Source organism: Catharus ustulatus, chromosome Z, assembly GCF_009819885.2.
Source record: "Catharus ustulatus isolate bCatUst1 chromosome Z, bCatUst1.pri.v2, whole genome shotgun sequence".
NCBI classification, from domain to species: domain Eukaryota; kingdom Metazoa; phylum Chordata; class Aves; order Passeriformes; family Turdidae; genus Catharus; species Catharus ustulatus.
The window spans coordinates 40,124,652-40,142,877 of record NC_046262.2 but is presented as its reverse complement, the minus strand read 5'-3'; the positions used below and the strand labels follow the sequence as shown (position 1 = coordinate 40,142,877).

At 39.5% G+C, this 18,226-nt stretch overlaps 1 protein-coding gene across 10 annotated transcripts in view; it reads right to left on the bottom strand.

The window, feature by feature from the left end:
- The window catches only part of LOC117011070 (aminopeptidase O (putative)), a 386,126-nt gene that overhangs the window by 158,774 nt on the left and 209,126 nt on the right, over positions 1-18,226 (bottom strand). For 4 of the 10 annotated variants that reach the window (XM_033086314.1, XM_033086313.1, XM_033086316.1 and 1 more), the window contains 2 exons: positions 15,786-15,930; positions 12,102-13,907 (listed from right to left, as the gene is read on the bottom strand). In XM_033086314.1, coding sequence (XP_032942205.1) covers positions 15,790-15,930 — 141 coding nt within the window. In that variant the 3' untranslated portion in view covers positions 12,102-13,907; positions 15,786-15,789. Of the gene's footprint in view, positions 1-9,742; positions 13,908-15,785; positions 15,931-18,226 lie in introns of those variants that run through there. The other 6 variants (XR_004420849.1, XR_004420847.1, XR_004420848.2 and 3 more) reach the window with 4 other exon arrangements.

Sequence of the window (18,226 nt, the reverse complement as noted above, 5' to 3'; positions counted from 1 at the left end):
TAGTGGAAACAGATGTGGAATGCTCTATTTAGAATGATAAATAATCTAAAATGCTAGTGCAAAGGAATAATTTGGTTTTTTGTGGGTTTTTTTGTTTGTTTGTTAGTTTTGTTTTGTTTTGTTTAATTTCTAATCTGGTTGTTGGATGCGAGGCTCTTTGGTTGTGTTTTCTTTGTACTGTGCCTATAGGTAATTTTGACTGCATAGAAGAAAGATTAACAAAGTACCTAATTCTTGCAAATTAATTAGGTGAATGATATGGGTATTATTTTTACACGTGTATGGCACTTTTTGGACAGGTATTTTTAAGTATCTTTTCTTTATCAGCGTTTTTATTTTTCCACTGACAAAATGCATGAAAATTCTTCTAACTTCCTTTAACAAAATCAATATGCTGATAAAAAAGGATCAAGCAGGAAGCAAATGTACAAGGAAGGCAGTAAAACCCCCAAATTGGTAGTGAATTGGTACATTCTTGTTTTCCTGTGTTTGGCTTCATAAGAAAAACTGAATTATTTAGATATTAAGGAGGGTTTGCTTATTTCAGGAGGCTCTAAGGAAGAAACCTAATTGAAGCTGTCTGTAACTTTAAAAAGATACATCTGTACTGGCATTCTTTTTGCTCTTTCTAGCATAGTTGTTACAAATCATTGGTATTTCTTTTTCCTTACTCTTTTACTGTGCTTGAATTATGCTCTAACTTTGATATAAGCTGTGCTTTTGTGGGATGTTAAAGCTACTTAGTTTGCCAGTGAAAGGCTACAGAGCATTTTGGTAGATCTGAGTAATGGAAGATCTCTCATATGGTGGCTTCTACATTATCCATCCAATACGCATCTTTTCCTCTGTAATTGCTGCTTGAATTATGCTCTAACTTTGATATAAGCTGTGCTTTTGTGGGATGTTAAAGCTACTTAGTTTGCCAGTGAAAGGCTACAGAGCATTTTGGTAGATCTGAGTAATGGAAGATCTCTCATATGGTGGCTTCTACATTATCCATCCAATACGCATCTTTTCCTCTGTAATTGCTGCTTTCTGGAAATGTTCTTTGGAGCCTTCAAGGCTGTACTTTTTGCTGAACCAGCCAACAAGTCCTGAAATCAGACTTCAAGTAGATTGTTCCCTTGTGTTTTATCTGCAGCACACACCCTGGTTCTGGACAGTACACTGAACAAAGAGAACTTTTCAAAATTGTTCTGCTTCAAGGTATTTTTTAAATAAGAATATAGAAAGTAAATTTTACTTCTTTGTTGATTATGCTTCTTTCCAGTCTAAGACTGCTAAGTTAGAGCTTTTTGGATTCTGCAAGCTTTGCAGCATGGTGCTGAGTGGTTTCTGTGGATTTTCTTCAGGCAGAAAGAAAGGTCATTTCTGTGGCTTTTCTTTGATCGAGATCTCAGTACAGAATGTAAGCAGAAGTATTTTATTTTGTCATTTATTGTCAGGTACTGCAATTTAGCTGTAACATTTAATCTGCTGTTTCTAGCATTTGTGATTAAGTTTCTGTACTCTCAGCACTGTAAGTGCCAAGAGGTGTTAATAGACAGTGAGTTAATATTTGTTTCGGTGAGCCACAGTCTGTGGTATATGTTTGACTTGACAGAGGTACAATTCAAAAAATTCTGAAACATTAGCATTACAGAACTGTAGGATAAAACATCTAGTGTAAAATACTTGCAGTTACTAAACAAAACACTGTTAAATCAGATTTACACTGTTTCATTGCTGTGTTATCTAATGTCAGAATAAAGTACCTAATGTTCTCTGTGAATGAGTAATGTCATACTCCATTAAAACAGTTTTCCCTGTGATATAAGAAGGGTGTAGGAAGGTGGTAATTTCTGACATAGGAAGGCAGTTTTCTACTAGATCCCAGTTTGAAAAGTCGAAACCTGGAATGTTATGGGAGGAGTTCTCTACGAGCACACAGAGCATGTGTTTGAATTTTTTATGCTTTCCTGACAGTGTGCAATGGCAACACCAGTAGTTAAACCACTGTAGGTGAATGCTCTGGTGCTAGAGACATTCCACTGCAGTGTTCAGATGTGGGCCTGCTTAAATCCACTTCTCTGGCAAGTTTTCCTTACATGTGGTACAATTTTTTCTTAAATACTTGCCTGGATTTAAAAGATATGTTCATGGTAGACATTCCATTTGCTGCCCTAGCAGAGAGTAGCTTATTCTGGGAATTTCCTGTTAGTGGTCTGTTTAGTAGTGAATGCTTCTGAGGTGTTTCCCTTGCTTGCACTGGCCATCTTCCTTTAACCAGTTGTCTGGCTGCTGGAAAGGAATGAACCTCACAAGATCCCTCTGATGGCTTGAGTGTGCTCACTGTTGTCTGAGCTGCTGAGAACTAGCTAGGGATAAGCACTGGACTGCTGTCAGCCACTGAAATAAAAATTTGAAATATCAGCTGGCTGTAGCTGAGTTGTAGTGATGTAGTTCATAGGCAAGGATGGTGCTTTAGTTTGCATTCTATATTCTTGCATGTGTGTGAAGGGAGGGACTGACAAAAAAGATAAAACCCAACATATTTGAAACTCAGCTGTAGAAATTTAGCTGTGATTTTATATTCAATACTGCTTGAATTAGGAAGTAACAATTCCATCCATGACACTCCATTAACCTCCATATCAGCAAAAAAAAAAAAATTCAGCAAGCATCTTTAATAGATCTGGATATTTAACTAACCTTCACGTGTCTTACTACTTTAGAAGCCTCTTTCATTACTCTTCTGTACAGCATCAGATGATAGATTAATCTAATGAAAAAGCAGACCCTCAGAAGCAATGATCTTCTCTTTCCTATACGTTTCAATAAAAATATCTGTTAGGCCCATCAACTTTTGCAGATGTATAAATGCCATCTTGAAGAGATTATGTTTTTACACACGCTTGATATACATATACATATACATATACATATACATATACATATACATATACATATACATATACATATACATATACATAGTGAATTACACTGTTGAGATATCTCATGCATATGTGCCAGTTAGCCTGCATGTACAGTTCACTCCTTAACATTTTATTTCTTAGCTTGTGAGTTTATTTTGAGGCTTCCAAAACAGGTGCATGCAATATGTCATTTGCCTGCTACTGTTAAAAGTTTCCTTAATATTTCACATATGAGAAAGCAGCTCGTTTTGACTAACGATGCCATAACTTCTACCATGTATAGGTTTTCTGAAAACAGGACTTCAGCTTTTTTATTTTCAACTAACTTGTAATGGTAGCTGGCAATACAAATTTCCCATCTGTACCACTGTCTCCTGCAGAGACTACCAGTAAGGGTTTAAGTGCTTTTAATCTCATGACTGTGCTGCACTTCCATATTATCGTCAGATGTCTGGGAACAGAGAGGGAAAAGCCAGTATCAGATTCCATGGAAGAAGAGAGAAGCCTTGAAATATGACACGGGATTAATTTATAAGATGAAAATTGGTGTTACGTGTCTGCGAGTTCAGGCACTTTGTGAGTTTCTAGTAGGGAGGACCAATAGCATCTTTATCTTTTCTGGAAATTAAAGTATCAGTGTTTTTTCCATAGACCAGAAAATTTCTCCAAGCTCATTGCAAAACCCACTATTATGTTTGAACTTTCTTTTCTTGTGTGTTTACTCTCTGCTGATGTAAAAATGGCCAGTGCTGAGGAATTTGCTGCCCAGCACACTTTTCAGGCCAGACTAAATTGCTGTAGCTGCTTTCTGACTGGCTTGCCCTAAGCCATGAGTGGATGAGCAAATGTTATGCCTAAATCTTGCAATTAAGCAATAACATCTGTTTTGAAAGGATAATTTTATTGGAATTTAAAATCTTCAGATGACAGCTGCTGATTATTTTTCATCATGGCTCTTCTGATCTTGATTTCACAAATTCTCCTTTGGCAGAGCAAGTTCTCAGATGTGCCTAGTCTTTAGGCAGAAGCATTGCCCTTTTTTTCCCTTCTCTCCCTTTCTGGCCAGGATCCAAGATGGATGTACAATGGTAGATCCAGTCTCTTTATTTTTCTCTTGTTGTTTTTATTTTTCAAATGGAATATCCTGAATCTATGCAAACATCATGGAACAAATAAGAACTTACATATTAAATCAAGTAAGGGTTGAATATCTGTTTTTCTGCTGAGATCCTTCACTCACAGACTTGTGTCTAACCACACAACACTCTGTAAGTCAATTGTTCCTGCCCTGATTTCTTCAAAAGATTTGGCAAAATTGTTGTAGAAGAATGAAAGAACAGAATTTGGTATCAGTGCTGTCCCCCCTGTCCTTCAAAAATCATGCATTTGAACAGCCCAGCTGGTGCACCACTTAAATGGTTAACACCACTTTGGGACAGCTCTTCAAAATGCATTGTTCAGTCTGGCAATCCACATGCATTTAAAGAAAGTATGAGAAGAACTGCCATGTTCCATCCTATTTTGGTGCCATTTTCATAATTTTCCTATCAATTCAGTTTTCTTTTGTAAATCTGAAAGACAGTTTAGCTCTTCATTTTTTGGACATTCAGAGTAAGCAGGAAGAAGAAACATTCAGGAAGGCTTCCTGACTGCACTGGGCCTTACCATCTCTAAAACAAACAAAAAGCACACTCTTTAATAGCTGCATTTAAAGACAAAGAGGGGAATAATTTTTGAGGTTTGCATATTATAAACCTGTGGTTTTGATGCTGAATGCTGTTGATGCTAAAATACGGTGCTACACCAGCTTTTAGCATTGACCTTCGTTCTGTGATGTAGAACTTCTCCCAGTGTCACATCTACCCTTCAGCTGATGCTGACATTACTTCATACTGCTAACAGTGAATGAGTAGCTTAAATAAATAAGACTTGGCTTTCTATTTTCTTAGTCTGGATGCTTTCTAATTCCCATCCCTTCCTTCCATCTATCAGCTAAGAAATTTGCATTCCTGTGATTTGATTGAAGAACAGAGAAGCAAGTTCTGGGGAGGAGGTTTGATGCCTTGGGCTTTACCATTTATATATTTCAGATTCTTTGGTGTTTAGTATGTAACTCTGGAACTTCATATTGGGTGTTGGTAAGTTCTCTTCATAGGGTAGTTAGACAAAACAATCCCTTCCTAGCTAGAGAATCAAGGACAACTGGTACCCAAAGAGCATAAACAACGGTGAGGGAAAGGGGGGCAAGCCAGGAGGCTGAGACTTCATAGCCTGGGGCTGTGGTTGATGAATCAAATGAACCAATACAGAGATGAACCAAAACTTATAAAGTGTAAAAACTCGTGACTGGGATCCATCTTGGATTCACCTTGGATGTAGCCCCAGCCAGGATCTTGCACTGCCCAAGGTGTATCCTTTCAATAAATACCTATTTTATTTCTTTTGCTCTGTCTAGTTCCAGGTCAGCCTTTCCAGGCATCAGGTGTGTGCAGAAACTGTAAAATGTCAGTAGGTGGGCTTCCCTGTTCTTGTATAAAACTGACAGTCTTGCAATTATTTATCTGACTTCATCTATGTAAAGAATGTGCTGGTTTAGGCTGAGGTAATTTCCTTTTCAGAGGCTGGTGTGGGGCAGACTTTCGGATTTGTTGATAATACAGGAGATGTATTTGTTACTGCTGAGCAGGTCTATCACAGAACCAAGGCCTTTTCTGCTTTTCACAGAGCCATGCAGGGCAGGACACAACCAGGACAGGTGACCCAAACTGACCAAAGGGATATTCCAGACCATATGGCATCATGCTCAGGATATAAAGTGGAGGAATATGGAGGAACGGGGAACATTTAAAGTGGCAGTGTTTGCCTTTCCAACTCACCATGACACATGATGGGGCCCTGCTCTCCTGGCAATGTCTGAACACCTGCCATGGGAAGCAGTGAATTAATTCCTTGTTTTGCTTTGCTCGTGTGTGTGTGGCTTTTGCTTTATCTCAACCCATGAGTTTTCTCACATTCACCCTTCAAGTTCTCTCCCTCATCCTACTGGTGGGGGAGAAAGTGAGCAAACATCTGCATGGGGATTGGCTGCTGGGGTTAAACCACAACAGGGAAAAAACATGTTCAGCATTTATGCAATATAATTGCATTTTTTCAATACTGAAGCAAATAGAAACAAAGTTTTCCCTCAGCTAAAACTGGGAGCTTCTTAAAAAGCCTTCATATATAGTCAAAAGCAACAGGAGATTACAATGCAAACAGGGCATGATGGGCAGTTTCAGCACAAGTGGCAATCACAAAACCTTACCACCAGTTTTTCAGGGTGACATTGCCATGGGAACAAAGATGGCTGTAGGGACACATACTCTGCGTATAGGGAAATGTTGGCTGAAGGGGCATGTTAAAGATGGAATGAGCAACAAGGTTCCCTACATTAGGGAACAGAAGAAAAGTAAAGTTGCACACCTTTTTTCAGGTGTAAAACTGAATAAATCAGAATGAAACTTTAATTGGTCATGCTTAGCAGTTAAATAGATGAGTTTCAGGCACAGAGAGACAGATGCAGACTGAAGTAAGATAGTTGCTACAATATTTTAATTTTTAATTCTACTTAAAAGAATTGACTGTAAGGAGGTACAAATATAGAGCAAATAACTTTTACTACCAAATATAAAAAACAACTGTGAGACAAAGTTACTGTGAAGAAACAACTTGAGGTTTAAAAAAAGAAAAAAAGAAGATGCTTTTTCTGTGTGGCAGGTGATGAGCACTGTCCTTTCAGGATTAAAGATTAATGAAGCACATTATGGTGCCAAGCACCAGCTTCCCAAACTAGCCTTTTTAGAACCAGTCAGGATGGCTGGGAGTGATGCCAGTGGCAAAGCAGCCAACACTGGCCCATGAATAAATGTCTCAGACCGAGTTTCAGGAGAGAGCTCCACTGTTGAAACACCAATCCCAACAATCCCAGAGGAAAAGCCTGGATATAGTCAGAAACAGGCAGTTTTCAGAGATGACTGAGTGAGCTACGTTAACTGGAGGGTACAGCAGTGTCCCACTGCTGCTCAGGGGCACGTGAGAAGAGAGTAGAGCCATCATCTCTGCCACGGGGCAATGAGCAAAACCAGGGTTTCACAGGTTGTACTGTGGGCACTACTGTTGAGGTATTGTGCTAATATGAAGTGGTGTCAGTTGAAAACTACGTTCTGCTTTCTGATGTGTAAATGATCATGCAAAAACAAATTTTTACAGAACTAAAATTTCTGCATGCTTTCAGGAACAGCACAAATGCCTGTTGTTCTCTTCTGGAAAGCAGGTATAATCAGCAGGAATCAGGATCTTAATTTTGTGCAGAAAATATACACGTACTTTAAATCACAGCAAATGGATGAATGCAATTAGTCTCCCAAGGACTGTGCAAATGTCTCAATTTCTTTAAGCACTACCGTATTTCACTGACATAAAATGTAAACCTTACAGCAGGGTAAGATTTTAAAATAAATTTCCCAGTATGTTGTGTCTACAGAAACAAAGGAATATAGCCATATCAGTGTATATGTTCACTTTATATTTTGTTTATGTGCCTGAACTCAGCACACTTGTGAAATTCTAGGTGAGTCAGGCTCATCTATTTGATTGCTTCCTTGTCCTTTCTTGCATTTTTTTTTCTTCTGATTAGTCTGGGCATCAGCAATTGAGGCCAAGAAGAGAAATGCACTTGGGTGTCTGGTGAAATCTTTGACTATTAGAGAAGACATCAGACATGACTCATGAATACTGGGAACTGTACACAAAGGTAGATATTTTGTAGCTTTAAAAGACCACGAGATACTAAAAAGACCACAAGATGTTTCTTTGGGGTTCTTTTAGATATTAAGAATCAGTGTTATGGAATAGGGTTTTCAGTGAATGAGACTATGGTTGCTGTGAGAGTTGTGCTCAGTATGTGGGCTTATTTCAAATGTTACTCAAATCACATTATTGTGTGGGGTTTTTTCAAAGTAAAATACAATTAAGTTACAGGTAAAAATTTGAATAGCCTTAAATAGTTCATATACTACATCTGACTCTTAAATCATGTGTAGTGAAAGTGAGACCTGCTGCAGCATGCACATGTAACAGCTGGCACTTGCCTGCAGTATGGGCGCCTGGAAGGTGTGGTGTTTTCCAGGTATTCTGGAAGAGTCCAGTTTCTGCATGGAAAGAATCAACCCCAAACTAATAGAGCCTTTGGAACATAATGGCTCACACTAACTCAGCTGCTTGTTGATTCTTACAAAAGCACCATGGTTTCCTCCCACATACCTTTGTATGCAGAGGAGCCTGCAAACTAACACCTAAAATTTTCTGTAGAACAAATACCAGTTCTCAAGACGTCCATCAGCTGTGGAGATTAACTGGCTGGCTGAGTGCTCTGCCTTATACATGTTAATGCTTCATATAACTTTTTTGATTTGTTTTAGTAATATCTTTATCATACTGCTTTTTATGTGTCAGAAATCCTTAGACTGCCTACACCAACTTACACAAGCTGCCCACTTGCTCAGGCTGCATTTCTGGTCAGACCTTTGTTTCCAGACCTTTTTGCTTTTCCGTTTTGCGTGAGGCATGGGCAGTAGGGTACAGCTAATTCCCTCCTAAAGAAGAAATCACAGAGACAGCAGCAGCTGCAAACACGTCCCACCAAAGCTGCAGACAGAAAACAGCTGTCAGTAAAATGGTGTGTTTTACTCTGTACATCCAACAGAAAGTGTATGGCAAAGAATGAATGCATGCCCAGAGGGGCCAAGGGACTCGCAGGGCCACCCCTGTGTTATGGTCTGCCTTTATTCTGAAAAGGCAACCCGGCAGCAGCATGGGAAAGTGGATGGTGATCCTTGCCTAACTATATGGATGCAGATTTAATTTTTCATCCGAGATTAATTTTCAGAGCTAAAAGTTACATGCAGAAAAGAATCACTGAGATGCGAACTAGATGCTGGCCTGATGAGGTAAAGGGGAGATAGTCCAGTACTAATGCTTTCTAATGCTATTCAGAGTAAAATTACCACTGTGTTTGGAAAGGACTAAATTAGGCATGGGAGAGGGAAAAAAAAACCCTGCAGAATGCTGTATTTTATTCAGAGGGGGCTGCCTACGAAACAAGTAAATCTAAGGGCAAAGGCATACGTATATAGATACCTATGTTGTCAAAGCCACATACAATCATAGAATACACTGAATTGGAAGTGATCCACAAGGACCATTAAGTCCATCTCCTAGATGGAGGTATCATTTGAAAAGACATGGTTTCTTGTAATGATTTAGTTACAGGAAGTTTGGAAATAGATTTTTTTATTGTTGTTGTTTACTTTTATTTACTTCAAGTAGATTCTTCACTTCCTTCTGTCAGAAACTCAATATAGAAACACCCACTTTGAGAGAAAATAGTGAATAAAATTAACTGTAACATTGGTGGATTTTTTGTTTGTTTGGTTGGTTTAGGGTTGTTTTTTTTTCTTTTTTGGTTGTTGGTTTTGGTTTTGGTGTGTTGCTTGTTTGTTTTTTTCTTTTGTTTTGGGGTTTTTTTTGTTTTGTTAGGCTTTTGACAAGGCTTATTAAAAACTTATATGTGCAGGAACTACTGCTCCAGCTGGAGCTGTACAAACCTATAGGGCCTGATAGGGTTCATCCAAGAATCCTTCAAAAACTGGTTTATGTAATCACAAAATCTGTTTTGAGTGGTCTTGGGAATCCAGAGGTCCAGCTGACTAGAAGCTGGCAAATATTGTCCTGATTTTCAGGGAGGGAAGGAGGACCCAGGAGACTGTCAGTCTCAATTCAGTGTCTGATAAAGTCACGGAGAAGTTTATTCTGGGAGTACTGGAAAACACCTAAAATACAACACAGTCATTGGTCACAGCCAGCACAACTTCATGAGAAGAAAGTCCTGCCTATCAACCTGGTTTCCTTTCATGACAAGGCAACTCACCCAGTTGACCAAGGGAAGCCAGTAAAGTTTTCAGTACTGTCTCTCACAGGATCCTTCTGGACAAACTGTCCAGTCCAGAGCTGGGTAACCCCATCATGGGATGGGAGCAGCTGGCTCAGGGTCAGGCACAAAGGGTTACAGGGAATCAGACTGGGCACCTGTCACTGCTGGGGCTCCACAGGGCTCCATCCTCGGCCCTCTGCTCTTCAACATCTTCATAAATTACCTGGACACAGGACTGGAAGGGATACTGAGCCGGTCTGCAGAGATACAAAACTGGGAGGAGCTGGTGACTGCCTCGAGGGGAGGGAGGTCCTGCAGAGAGACCCTGGCAAATCAGTGGTCTGGGCAATCACCAACCATGTGAAATCCAGCAGGGCAAAGTGCTGGATTCTGCCTCTGGGATGGGGCAACCCTGAATGTGTGGACTAGGGCTGGGGAATGGGATGCTGGAGAGCAGTGCCATGGAAAGGCACCTGGGGGTCCTGGTTGATGGCAAGGTGAACCTGAGCCCTGGAGCCAGGAGGGACAACCCTGTCCTGGGGGGCATCAGGCACAATATCACAGCCGGGCAAGGAAGGGATTGTCCTGCTCTGCTCTGAGCTGGGGCAGCCTCACCTCCAGTGCTGGGGCTGGTTTGGGTGTCACAGTATGAGAAAGATGTTAAACTACTAGAGAGTGTCCAAAGGAGGGTTACAAAGATGGTGAAAGGCCTTGAAGGGAAGCGATGTGAGGAGTGGCTGAGGTCACTGTGTCTGTTCAGCCTGGAGGAGTCTGAGGACAGATCTCACTGCAGTTACAACTTCCTTGTGAGGGGAAGAGCAGGGACAGCACTGACCCCTTTTTTGTGGTGACAACAGGACCGGAGGGAATGGCCTGAAGTTGTGTGAGGGGAGGTTTGGGCTGGGTATTAGGAAGAGATTCTTTCCCCAGAGGGTGTTTGGACACTGAAATAGGCTCCCCAGGGCAGTGGTCACAGCACCAGCCTGACAGAGCTCAAGAAGCGCTTGACAATGCCGTCAGCACATGGTGTGACTTGGGGATGGTGCTGTGCAGGAGTTGAATTCAATGAGTTTTGTGTGTCCTTTCCAATCATCTTATTCCATGATTCTGGAAATGATTATATGGTTCACTTTCAGTGCTTTTTACATGATTCAGAAGGATTTTAATCTAAGGGTAATGTTTACATCGCATTAATGACCCTACTAAACAGTAAGAATGAAGAATCCCTACGCTCTCTGATGAGTTGTGGTGACAGTATCTCTTCAGTGCCACCTTCAGCTTTCTTCTTAATCTGGAGCCTCACTCTATGTCAGAATGCTTGGATTAGCAACAAAAAGCCTTATAAACCCTGATGAAGGGCCAGGACTGCCACCTGAAGGGCCAAGATTGCCACCTCTGCCATTTTTTGGTGTTTGTTTTATATTTTCTATTCATTTTCTCATACCATGCATAATGGGTTGTGAAGTTGTAGTGAGGGGAAATGTTCAATACTGCTGAAGCAGACTTTAAGAGCTGTAGCAAACAAAACAAACTACTGCTGTACTCAATATTAAAAAAGAGGCATGTAGATTGTTTTGAAAGGAGAAAAATTCAGTGATATTTTAGAAGTGTGTAATGTCTTGCTTGCCCTGTAGTTTGAACAGTATGACGAGGCTATGAAGAGGCTTACAATGTATTTAATTTCTGCATATTTTGTGCAAGAGTCTTATCCAACTCTGCATTTTTCTCCTTACACAATAGAAAAGGCTAAAAGCAAGCTGGTTTGCTTTGCAGGTCTTAGCAGAAAAACCTGTCAAATGAAGTGAAACTCTGTTATGAATGGGATCTTGTAATAACTACGCCTGTGAGTGTCACTCCATCAGAAGTCATTGTGGTGTCTCAGTGCCTTCCTGGACGATTTCCTAACTCTTGCTGCATTTGAAAGAACTTGCTGAGTGTCCCGTAATTCAGGTTTTGACACTGTATGCCTGCAAAGGGGGAGGTCAGAAAAGATGGTGATGTGAAAAGGAACTGTACTCTTTGTACTGAAGACACTGTTGAGGCAGGCTTTTCCTTTATATTCTGAGCCTAAGAACTTTAAAAAATAATACCATTTATTTTTTCTCATTAACATCCCTTAAGTAATGAGTTCCAGATGCTTTTATGCTGCTGCAAAAGCAGAAGAGGAGTCATTCTTCTTCAAGTTTTTATGTTGAACCACTGTGCAATGGAAAAACTATATGTACTTGAAAAAAAATTTATTTTACAAGAGAATTTAACATAAAACAGTAGAGTACAAGGAAAATAAGTTCACAAATTTTTGTGGTTTAAATTCTTACTCTCTGAAAGGAACAATTAAGATGTCTTCTAAAAATGTTGAGATTCATTTATCAGCAAAGAAGAGATACACTTGACATATCACTGCAAAAGAAGCATCACACGGGTATGAAAGACACTTTCAGAAAATGGGAGGTCTGAATTGCTGGTGAAATTTAATCTAAATATGACAGAGACAGCATAAAGATCTCTGTTTTTTTCTTCAGTCCTATCCCATTATCAGGATGATGGCATTTATTTCTACTTCTATTTAATCTTACGAGCCTCACCCCAGCTCCTGCTGGTTTTGTACTGAGGTTTTTAAAATCTGACATGAAAGTTACAAACAAAATTTTAAGGACACAATACAGTTTCATCCATTTCAGAATGTCCAAATTAATAAAGTTGTTCAAATCAAGACTCTTTGGCATCTGCAAACCAGAATGATTGTATTACCAAAGTGCAACGATAAATACCAAAATTTTTGTATAAAAGAGTTACCTAAACCCAGAGTAACGTGTGTATGTGTGTGTGTGTAGTTTGTTTTGTGTGCATGTGTTCTCAGTTACAGTGAGCCTCTAGAAATACAGAAAGGTAAATATTTCTGTCAGCTGATTGTTTTAGCAGTCACATAATCCTTCCTTTGATGTCCTGGGTCAATGAAATCCTAGTACCATCGGGGTTTAGTAGAAGATCTATTAAAAGAGTTGTCTGTGATCTTTCCTGCAATGGAAACAGCATTTAAAGTTATTACTCTGTCACAATGAAGAAATACGTATGCGTGCATTCTTGATTTCCCCAATTTTCCAAATTGAGTTATTTTTTAGGTAACCAGTAGAGTGTAACTGTATTTACCAGAGTTAACAGTGATCTCTTTACTTTCCTAGAGCTACCACAACAAGGTCTGGAGAAAGCAGGGAGGATCCTGGGAGCACTAACTGTCTTGGTTATTAGCAGGTTACTCTGAAAATAATGCAGAGCAATACTGTGCAATGGGCTACATATTCACATACCTTCTCATCTTTAGCCAACAGTACTGAGGTAGCTTTTCCAGCTTAGGCCATTTAGTGTCTAACATCAGGATACTATAGTGTATACTGATTCATTTTTTGAGAGAGAACAGCAACATTTCTGAAAGACTCTTAGGAAAGGTACATCTTTTTTTTTGCTCTAGGGCTCGACTCCTGTTCCTGCTGAACTGAGCCAGTGTGTAAAATCAGAACTGATATCAGCTCAGTAGGCACCGGAGGACGGGTCCATCAACAGCCTGGAACAACAGCAGCAGCTGTAAGTTGTTTCCGACTGGAGCTGCCACCATTTCCTGCAAACGACACACAGTGCTAAGCTAAAACTGCAGAGAGATCATGACCACATCTATTAAACAGAAGACTATAAAACAAAAGCTTTATTGACAATTTCAGGTTAAAGTCACAAACATTATTTCCTCTGACCTTTAGAAAAGCACGGTAACCAAATTACTGTAGCAATGCCTTACATTTGCAATCAGACTAGAGAACTTAAGGACCACTATTTATCCTTAGCTAATACTAAAATCGTTGGTCCTTCCCAGGTTGCGTCTGCCTCGTATCCTCCATACACTGAACCTTGGACACATGCATTCATCACAAAAATCTGCCCATTCAAGCAGCAAGGGATCTCAGCCAGCAAATGCTCTCTGTCCTGCAAAGAGTCTCCTCTCCCTTCTCTTCAGGCGCAGAACTTAGCCACTGTGAACAAAGAGGAAAGCAATCACTGTTCACCAATCAGCTAAGCTCTGTACCTCGCCAGAGAGATCTCGGTCTCAGCAGAGACAGTTTTCAGAGGAGGTTCTTCCATGATGCTCTGCTGCTTTCCTCTGTTTTTGGTGGGCTTGAGGGTTTGTTTCTCCCTCTCTCTCACTTTTTTTTTTTTTTTGGTGTGTGTGTGAGTGGTTGGGTCTGTTTTTTGTTTGTTTGTTTGATAGATGGAGAGGATTCCATGCTGTGCACCCATCAGACCGTTAATGGTGACTTTCATGCTAGCAGCTGTGGTCATGGCTGCGTGGTAATCCCTGGCAATGTGATTTTAATCTTAAGTCACAAATCATCATGCCAGGAACCCAAACAGCCATAACATTAAAATAAAGCTGTGCAGTCACACAGAGTATTGTACTAAAGACCTTTAGATTTTATGTTACAGCTCACCATACACTTCCACTCTGTCTGTAAAGTCAAAGAGGTAACTCTAGACTATTGCTAATACCTGCATACCATGTAATTTTCCTGTGCTAGATACTTACCATCAGAAACTTGTAGAAATTTTGATTTTATTGTTTCTGGCCTTCAGACACTTGAAGACACCTACTAGGTTAAGAATTGTTGAGCATAACTCAAATTCCTGTACGTCCTTGATAATTGGGAGTACACAAGAGAGTCTCTTTAGCCTTAACTATTTTAAAAGATGTCTCTTCTACCCCACAGATGATATCCTGCCCCTCTACGGTCTGATCCACCTTTCCCAAAAAAGTTCTCTTGGTGGGCACAGTTCTTGTCTATACAGAAAAACAACATGGCTTTTCATAATCAAACCTGCTTTCATAGTATCTGTCATTTGCTGTATTTCATATAAACATAGCAAAAAACACTACAAAATCAAGTGGAACAGTCAAATACTACCAGAACAGGAGAAAATTAAGATTTTTGATTGGTATCAGTTAGGTGACAATATGTTTTTGCTAAATTAGAAGCCTGAATTTTGAAGCACACATCAGCTGTAAAATTTTGTGAACAACCAAGGCAATCAGTCAGATGAGTCATATGATTAACCAAAAATCTGAGGTATGCTGTATTGGAAGAAACTTTCATACAAATCTAAATGGGTTCTATGTTAAACATGCATGTGCAGACACGGTAAGGCTACCTCCAACTGTTCAGACAGAGAATTGGAAAGTATCTTTGCAAATTTATAGCCTATGGCAATCTTTATTCCATAAATATTTTTGCAATTCTCCTTATTCTCTAGTGATTCCTCTCCTTTAATTTCATGAACAAGCTAGCTTCTTCGTGTTAAGGCTACTTTTCTTACCTCATAATCAATCTTCAAAACCTCAATACCCTTAACACAAAAACATTTGAATTATCAGCTTGTTCTCACATGATTAGTATTTACTTCCAAGTCCACAGTTTCGTATTTCCACTGTGGGATCAGGCTCTTTTCAGACTGTGCTGCCTGTCAAGTAAACATGCAGCTCTATTAAACAGAAATGCTCCTTGCACAATTGAAATTTTTGTAAGCAGAGTTAAGAATACAGAATGGGAAACAACTGTAGGCAGAGCCTGGCCTTCTTTGGTCATTTGGACTTACAGTTGCCTCTTGGACAGTCCATTACAACAAAGCCATTCTCCACGATCTCCAGCTATGCCTACATGTATGTAACTACTGCTCCCGTAGCTGGTCTTAAGGAAAAGAAAAAAAAACAAGCCAACAAGATATGCAACAAGAGTTATTTCTCAGCCTAAGCAGCCACAGCCTGTACGGTATGCCAGGGTTTACCACGTTCAGTGAGCTCTGCGTATTCTTTCTGTATGAAGCAAAATCAGGGTGTTAGGATTAAAATGAAAAATCACCTTTTCAGAATAACATTTCTGCCACCACTTTGGCTGAGGATGCATCCATATGTTCTTGTGCTGCAGCAAAGCATTTCCGTGCAAGTTCTTGTTGTTTTGCATCTTCATTCACCATTAATTCACCATAGAGATACACACCCATAGCCTGAAAGAAGAACATAACACACAAGCATCCTACCACCAGTAATAATTAGCTAGGTGTTTTTTTGCCATCGACATTTAAACTAAACATGAAATAAAATAGACGGTCCAAAACACAAAAAATACCATTACTCTCTAATGCCTACTTCTCTGCCCCTAGAAGAGCTAATTTTCTGTGTCTCTTTAGCCTAAAGATGGCTGTCTATATACTGTGTTGACTATGTAAAAACAGATGATTAATGTAAGAATTATGTTTTATGGCGTGACAAGAAAATCATTCCTCGCTCCACTTTCCTTGCCACTTTTCAAGTTGTTTTATTTTACCCACTAACTGAATTTTTTCCAAATGTTCCTTAAGAAAAAAAACTTCTCCTTCCTCTAACAGGATACACATTTGCTTTCCAATTGTCATGTTTACTCACACGTCCATGGACAAAGACTGAAGTACTCCACCCTACAATTCCCATTTGGCAATTCTGTAACTGGACATTAACTGAATATGGTCACGTCTGTGTTTGACTCCTTTTATATCAGAAAGCCTAGCATGCATAAATTCTGGTTGGGTACGAAGGCAGGTTTTTCTTAACTATTTATTCTGGACAGAGCAGCTATAAAAAAAGCTAGTGGGGCTCCTGTAGGAAGATCTGGGCCCTTTTGACCACTGCCAACAAAACTGGCCAACTTACCAGGAAACATACTGGTCATTTTCTTTTTTTTTTGTCATGATTCTTTTTTTCCTGCTAATTACAGGAATTCAGTAAATGTTAAAATGCACTTACCAAAACAGGATTATGCTTGTTACAAAATATTAGCAGCTTAGCATGCTGACTTTCATAGTTATTGTTTGGACACTTGCAGGAGTGGAAAAATTTGGATAGCATTGAGAAAATACAATTTGCAATGCTATTCCTCGTAATTTATAGCATTGGTTGGTAAGCCTTAAAGACACCTTCAGTCATAAGAGAAATTTAAAGTTTAACAATGACTGAAGTAAAAGGAGAAAGTCTCAGAGCAGCAGAAACCTGCCAGACTCTGCCAATTCCCTGAGCATGTCCTGACGCCGAGAGAACCAAAACCTCAGATTTCCAAGGTCTGCAGCTGCACCAAGGTCTGGCAGCTACACAAATAGCCTTGGAGCTGGGCTCCAGTTGCTCTCATTGAGATTTTTTAAATGGTGAAATTTTCTTACTATTAGAACTACCTTCTCTACTCAGCATTAATAACTCTCCCCTAGGTCTAAACATTAACATGCAGAAAAACCACTGGTGTTTTGTAGAACTTCAAAGGATTTAAATAGTCCATTTACATTTTCTTCCAGACTTTCAAAAGAACCATGTTACTTGATCAGTATGGACATGCAACTGCTCTAAGTAGTAATCACACCAGAAGCTGTTGTGCCATTAACTGTATGCACTGCTAAAGTAAATGAAATGAAGATTACATTAACAAGTTGAAAAATTATTTCCCTACACTGCAGAAAATATCTTTATTTGGCATAATAGCTTCTTCAAACATAATGCAATTCGGTATGGCTTTATCAACTCAAGGATTTCCTGAACCCCCAGGTTCTGCTGGTGGGTATCTCCATCCTTTCATAGAATCGAAATATGCACAATTTATGTAACTCCTTATGAAATAATATTCTTTTATACCTTTTGTTTGTTTGTTTTATTACAGAGCTTGCCAAGAGCTCTGGGGCCTGTTTATTGGTTGAGATATAAATAGGAGGCATACTTCTGAGCTAGAAGAACACATAACAAACTGCAATAATTCAATTGTGCTGTGTTGCCTGAAAGCACAAAATCCTCATTGGCCCTAAATAATTCATTAATAATTCTAAATAGTTCATTGTAATAATAAAAGGTAAAGACATCAGTATTTTGCCTAGATTTTGACATATCTTCACCATTTTCTATTTTTAAACATACATTTAAATATTTAAAATTCATCCTAGGCAGTGAATGTCTCGATTTTGTAGGGTTCATGGTGAAACAAGAGAATAAAAGTGAAATAGAAAAGAACAAGGCAGAGGTACAATTAGAATTCTAAGTTCAAGACGGCCTAATTAAATGGTCATAGTAAGGGAATCATGTATGTCCAGCCTTTTAAGGCCTCCACAACCCTCTCTTAGCAGGTCCCCACCCATGGAGAGGCTAGCATTCCCTGAAGGTGCACTATTGGACTATACTACTTCTGGCTGTCATCTTCAAAACTGAGGTTACCACAGCACTGACTGCTTTGCACCTGCCTCATACCTGCATTGACATTCACAGCCACACTTGCATTCCTCATCCTGCAAA